General features: G+C 37.1%; 1 protein-coding gene across 1 annotated transcript in view; it reads left to right on the top strand.

Moving 5' to 3' along the window:
• LOC101846597 (3-ketodihydrosphingosine reductase) overlaps positions 1-6,735 on the top strand; it is a 33,981-nt gene that overhangs the window by 8,769 nt on the left and 18,477 nt on the right. The window contains exons 2-4 of the mRNA XM_005103598.3: positions 1,887-1,976; positions 4,638-4,694; positions 5,776-5,841. Of these exons, the coding sequence (XP_005103655.1) occupies positions 1,887-1,976; positions 4,638-4,694; positions 5,776-5,841 (213 nt within the window). The remainder of the gene's footprint in view (positions 1-1,886; positions 1,977-4,637; positions 4,695-5,775; positions 5,842-6,735) is intronic.

Raw genomic sequence — 6,735 nt, 5'->3', positions numbered from 1 at the left:
CCGTACTTAAGTACGGCTAGACTTTCAGTCTAGCCGTCTAGCCACTTCGCCTTCAAATTGGTGGTGTAGAGATAGTCCCTCTAAAATGTCAGTTTGACTTGTGTTGTTCAATATTTCTTCCTTTTTGTATGCAAATCAAAGCAAATTACTCTGTAAAATTTCAACAATGAATGGTCTTTCGTTAAAAAGATTGAAAAATAAAATTTCATTCCTACAATCAATCAGTATTCATTTACTCTTTTTGAGAGTGTCTGTGATAACTTCCATCATGCAGGGCACAGTTGAGGCCAGTGCATGCTTTCAATTTTAAGAAGGCTGTTTGATAAAAAAAAGCCCCCCCAACAAATTAAGGCTCTACGGCATGGTAATCAGTAGTTGGCCTACATGAGGAAACGAGCACCAAGCACTGGTGAGTCATTCCCCAACCACATGTGGTAAGCCACCTAGGGCCTGTTGAGAAAAGAATTATGTACAAGTTGGCCACTCTATGTTACAAATGCTTGAATGATACTGCGCCATCATATTTATCAAATCTGCTGAGACTACATTCCAACTCGCAGTTTAAGGTCACCAGTGGACAAAAAGAAATTTCTTTTACCATCTAGATCTATATGAAACTTAAAATAATGGGTGAAAGGGCATTTGAATATCAAGGTCCCAAAATCTGTAATGCTTTGCCCAGTAGATTAAGAGAGATCAAATCCTTTGATTCATTCAAATGTCAGCTGAAGTCATTTCTGTTTTTAAATTGATTAGATGAATATTTAGAGAGGTTTTCTGTTGGTCAGAACACGTTTTATGTTACTGTTGTATTGTACTGAATGTAAAGTGCTCAGAGCCTGTGTACTTTATTCAGGGTTGAGTGCTATATATATATGTCAATTAAAACCAAAAAATTATTATTATTATTATTATTATTCTAAATATGTCTCTGATTCCCAAGGCAGAGCAAAGCATTCTAAAAAATCAAGTGTGTTCGGAAGATTGAACTTTTCTTACTCTCAATGACAAACTTGTATTCAATGCTGTTTATAACTCTAATCATTCTTTTGCTTGATTACTACCTTGCGAAATAAATTACCCTGTTCAATTGGTCCAAAAGAGGGTGGATATTACATAAACTGGTCAAAAGGGACACATGTAGGAGCGCCACTTGTGTAAGATTTGAGGTTTCACACCCACACCACCCTGACCAAATGTTAAAAGTTAGAGCCGATGGAACTAAACTTGGAAGTTTTACACAGGGCTGAGTGGGCAAAGCATTTTCCGTGTTTGGTAAAAAGCTTTTGAGGGAAAGGAATCACTCTTTCCCTTTCCGGGTTGAGCAGGTTTTTTATAGCGGTAATTATTTAGGAATATATCAAGGGGGTAGCGGGGAGATTTCATTATGACAGATTTCTGTCTAGAGAGGTAAGGTAGATTTGACTGCGTTTAATTTAGCCCAACACATGGAAGCAATGTTCACATGAGAATCAAGACTATGCCAGACAGAGCATGGCTTTTTTGTTGTTGTACATAGACATGTGCCTGAAGTTAAAGAAAGATTGTTATCAAGTTTTCTTAGATTAATTCTTTTGGTAAGACAAATGATTACTACAGTATATAGTGGTTTTTTTGTGTGTACTTTTACACATTTTTCCCTGGTAGTGTTGTGCAAAAAAGGCCACCATTTCTTTGACTTTCTACTTCCAAAGTGTTTTTAAAATATTCTCAAGGTATAGTATTTGTCTTTGAGTTTTGCCCTCATCTGGAACAGATTAGTTCTTTGGGGGTAGACGCTTGAAATGAAAATTACCTGAATCTGACCAGATACTTTGTCATGATGTGAGAAAAGAACCACCAGGTTGACAAACAAACAAATTTAATCATGCCGAATCACTCCACAGATCACTGGTGGTTCCAGTGGCATTGGAAAAGCCCTGGCATGCCAGGCGGTTCGTACTGGAGCTCGGGTCACTCTTGTTGCTAGAGATCAAGTGAGTGAGAAAAATGTTTATATTAAATTATTTTTAAGATTCTTTGTGTAAGTTTGACATTTAAAAAGTATACTATTATAACTATTGAACACAGCTGATCTGTTCAAAGTTCTGAGCATAGATGTACTGTTCCACCATGAGAGGGATTGCCCCTCCTCTTGGTCACACTTGTTGTAGTGTAGAGCAGGTGGATTTACTAATACCCTACTTGCAGGGAAGGGTTGAGAGACTGAACTTAAGAACAGAGATCTGTTTCTCTATGCCAACAGCTTCTACATAATATGGTTTATTTTACTTGTTGCCATGATGGAATGAGTGAAAATAAATAACAGTATTTGCATATATAATATATATAATATCTGTCCGCCTCGGTCATAATCAGTCGTAAGACACAATATGCTATTTGGCGCTACGAGGCTCGAAAGGCTAAAAGGTAACTTTCCATGAATTTTTTGTTGTTGATCTATTGAAAGTTAAATGTCTTCTGCTTTATTTAAGATCAAAGTAAACAACTATAATCGACTATAAATATTTTATTTTGATTTATTTTGGAGGTGTATGGTTTGTTGTGAGCTTGGATGACAAGATAAAGGAATTTGGACCTCAAACCCTTTCGAGCATTTGACCTGCTGGTATATTTTTGGCCTTTGGCGTTTTAATAGAAAGCCTTTAAAAAAGCGTACAAGTTTTCAAAGATCATTTTTAACACCAATTATGTAAAATACAGACTCAAAAAGGTAATTAGAATAAAGTCGTTGGCTTGGAATTATTTTGCATCAACCCTTCCGGGGAAACTCTGAGAGCACTCAGTACACTACAGTTAGAGCCAACTCCCTTGCCATGGGGACCGGTGTGGCACTGGCCGGGACAACGCTCACTAGTGTTGTTTTTTTAAATCGAAATAATGACATATTATCATCGTGTTTGAGGCAATAAAATACTGATCTTGAAAAAAATTAGGCTCCTTTTCTAGGTTATAGTGATTTTACTCTGTTACTGTGGATATGTTTGGGACACTTGGTACTCTTTTATTATCTGTCAAACATTGGGTTGCAGCCAGTTAGCAATATTCGATTATATATTAAATTAAAACAGTTGCCATTTTCTAAAAAATTGACAGAGATATAAAAATATGGTACCAAAATTCACAGGAGACACAGGCTTTTCATACGGGAACAGATAAATTTGACATACAGCTACTTTGAAAATTTAGTTTCTGGTAGCTCGTAGGGTCTACAATGCTAACTTGTTGTTTCATTTGACGTGAAGACCATTCTCGTTAAAATTTTGTTTTGTCCATAAGCTTTTTTTCTGTTAATGAATAGTTTTTTACTTCTGTGTGTTACCTTGCAGTGGGATAGCCAAGATAACTGCCAAATTTTAAGACTCTATCTCAATTCTAAGACCCACGTTGCTATGGAAACATGTTCCTCAACTTCAGAGCCCATTTTCTCCTTTTCGTGTTTCTGCACCTTGCATACTTAACAGTTCCATATTTTCGTCAACTATTGTCTTATTTACTGCATTTTTTTTTTCAAATTGTAGTGAAATGCTGATAGTTTTAGGAAATTACTTAAACTAAATTTTGAAATTTCCTTCATATGACTGATTTTGACCGGGAGTGTCACATATATATTCATATATATACAAAATATATTATTAAACATGTATACATATATTCATATAAATATATGTATATATATGCCTGAAAATCTGTTTGCTAAGTGCATGTTCACTAAGTGCATGTTCAGTAAGTGCATGCTAGTTTAATTCTCATGTGGGCAGAAGGAGGTAAAAAATTAGCTGAAAGATCATTTGCCCACCTCGCTCCATCAGTTTGGAACTTTCTTCCCCAACCCTTGAGACATACAACGTCTGAGTCTAAATTTAAAACGTCTTTAAAAACACATTTAATGACATCAGTTTTATGTCAGTAGATTCATGTTCAGTACAATGTTATGTAAATGACTGTGTTTCCATTTATGTATTTTGCAAATTGCATTGTGTATATTATTTTGTTATGTATCTGTATGTGCTCATTTCGTAACGATGTGTAAGCATGCGCGTGTGATAAGCAAGTAGATGTGTATGTGTGTGTGTGTGTGTGTGTGTGTGTGCGCGTGTTTTTGGCGTGCATGTGTGTGCACATGTGTGCGTGAGTCTGTGTGTGTTTGTTTGCGTGCGTGCGTTCGCGTGCGTGAATATTGTTCGTACATGCATTTATGTGAAGCGCCTAGAGCTGTGTTTACACGGGAGTGGACGCTATAGAAATGATCTTCATTATTATTATTATTATTATTATTATTAATTTTTATTGAGTATGTGGGGCTTTCTACTGTTCTATGGTAGACGAACAGGCACCGATATATCAGTGCTTTGGGGCAAGGGCAAATAACTTGCACACTGATATATAGGTGTCACAGGTTCATTGGGTTAAAAACCGATCTACATTCTTGAGCAAATTTTCTTTCTGATACGTTCACAGCCTGAGAAAAAAACCCAACAAGCCTAACCAATAAAACAATGCATCACAGTCAGAAATGCACAAAAATTGACAGTTTGAAAATTCTCATTTGGATCTATTGTGTGTTTTGGGAATCATGACTGTCGAATATGCACTGAGCTTTTTGAAATTTCATTCAATTTTTGGTTAACTCTCAGGTTAAACTAGACCAAGCCCAGTCAGAAGTAGCTCTTCTTGCACCTGGAGAAGAAAAGGTAAATACATTTTCTTTCATTGTTTATTTCCTTTTTTTTTTTTGCTTTATGTTAAAAGGCTGTAAGGTTGAACATTCTTTTTGACTGAGTCTTAGTAATTGATTAAATCTCATGTATGTAATGGTTTCTTGAAATAAGCATTCTTTGTTCAACGTCACACTAATGAAGAACTTATATTTTTTATTGAATGTGATACTTGGCTTACAAGAGCTACCCGATTGTTTAGTGACTGAAAGGGGTATTTTTAACATTGAGAAGATTTTAAAAATTATGAATTTTTTAAACTTATCTGTTGTTTTTTTTGTTGAAAAACAATACGAAGTCCCTGTTAGGGTCTGTATGTCACAGTGCACCAACAGTGGAATTTTAGTTGCAGCAGGGGGATTCCCCATTGTCAGTTTAACACATATTTTGGAGAGATCCGTTGTGCCGTTTTTAAATAGACAGTCTTTTATTCATAAGTGTGTAACTAAAATAGGACAAATTGGGTACTCTACAAACACTTGTCTAGAACAAAAACCAAGGCACAGAAATTAACCATTCTAATGCAGAATAAATCTCAAGACATTGAGCTTTTAGTACCTCTGTGTAATGGTTTGCTGCGTGGGATGGGGAAGAAGTTATATTGTTTCAAATATAGACAAAAATGCGAACTATTTAACCGACACCGGCAAAGTCGCTTTAGGGCTCATGAACCCCATTACCTCGAGCCGGGGAACTCCGGTGGTCTGCTGAGTCACACAAACTAAAAGTAACAGAATCGGGCGAAAAGTGATGCGGTGATGTATATGTTTTGCTTCTGTTGGAACTCTGTACAGACCATTGGGGCTAAGAGTAGAAGAGACATGTTTAATTTTTGCCCTTTTTCTCCGACATGAAGGTATGGTCTTCAGTCCTCTTAATTGAGTTGAGGTTTATTTCTTTCACCTGTCACTTGCTATTATACTTTTCATCTTTATAATTGTTTAGGCTGTCAACATTGCTTATGCCTGATATCTTTTGACAAAAAATAAGTGATTTGCCATGTACTGAATATTGAGCGGAGCGCTGTTGTCCATTCCTCTCTCTGTTTTCCTTTCAGATTGTCCAGACTGTTTCTGTGGATCTGTCAGCAGATTATGATTCTGTGAAAAAGAAGTTTGAAGAGGTATTTTGATTTGATAAGAATACTCTGTGGGCTACACCCAAAATCTAACCACCCTTCATTTCTGTTTGGAATCCTGCTATTCTTCTATTCAAACTTAAAAAAGCAAAATGTTACAGTAAAACTCCCCAAGATAAGATCAGCCTTTTCTCACTCTAACCAATTAAAACGTTTACATCTGCTTTTACTCAAATAATGGCTCATGCCTGTCTCCAGGGGCGGCTCGTGGTTTGTGAAACTGACTGGCTATCATTCATATTGATCTTCTCCCCCCAAACCTTACCTCAACCTCCAACCCCTTTGGTCTTCCTCTCACCCCCCACCCCTCCCCCGCATGGCCCTCCCAGACACATACACACTGCGACACATTTTATACCTGTATCTTTGCTACCCCCCTTTTTTTTCAAAATACAACACACACACACAAACACACTTGGATCCCTTGGGAACATGGTCCCCTTCCACTAAAAATTCTTATGTACATAATGATAATGTTAATGAGCTGATTTATAGTAGTCTGAAGAAACAGAACCAAGTTGATACCACACCACTGACGCTGTCCCAAGCAGACTAAGTCTAGGTAGAATCCGAAACAATAGGCCTACTATACACTTAACGCATACACAATGAATTAAGCAAGCACTCAACAATTTCCAATCGCAATTCTCAGTGCACTGTTTTAAGCGAGAAACTATGTCAAATACTAATTTTAGAACTCAGAGTTGGGCTGGGGTGAGAACGGAGAAAGGAATAAAAGGGAGGGGGGAGGGGCAGTTGGGTACAGACTGACAGCTTAGTGCAGTTCGCAAGTCAGCCCTCGACTCTTACTTGCGTTAAAATTCCTGTTATATAAAAAGACTAGCCTAACTACCAACTCGCCGGGTGTGCTTTTTGGGG

This window comes from Aplysia californica, unplaced genomic scaffold (genome assembly GCF_000002075.1).
Source record: "Aplysia californica isolate F4 #8 unplaced genomic scaffold, AplCal3.0 scaffold00381, whole genome shotgun sequence".
Classification (NCBI taxonomy): Eukaryota; Metazoa; Mollusca; class Gastropoda; order Aplysiida; family Aplysiidae; genus Aplysia; species Aplysia californica.
The sequence above is the reverse complement of the archived record's forward strand: the minus strand, read 5'-3'. Positions and strand labels throughout refer to the sequence as shown.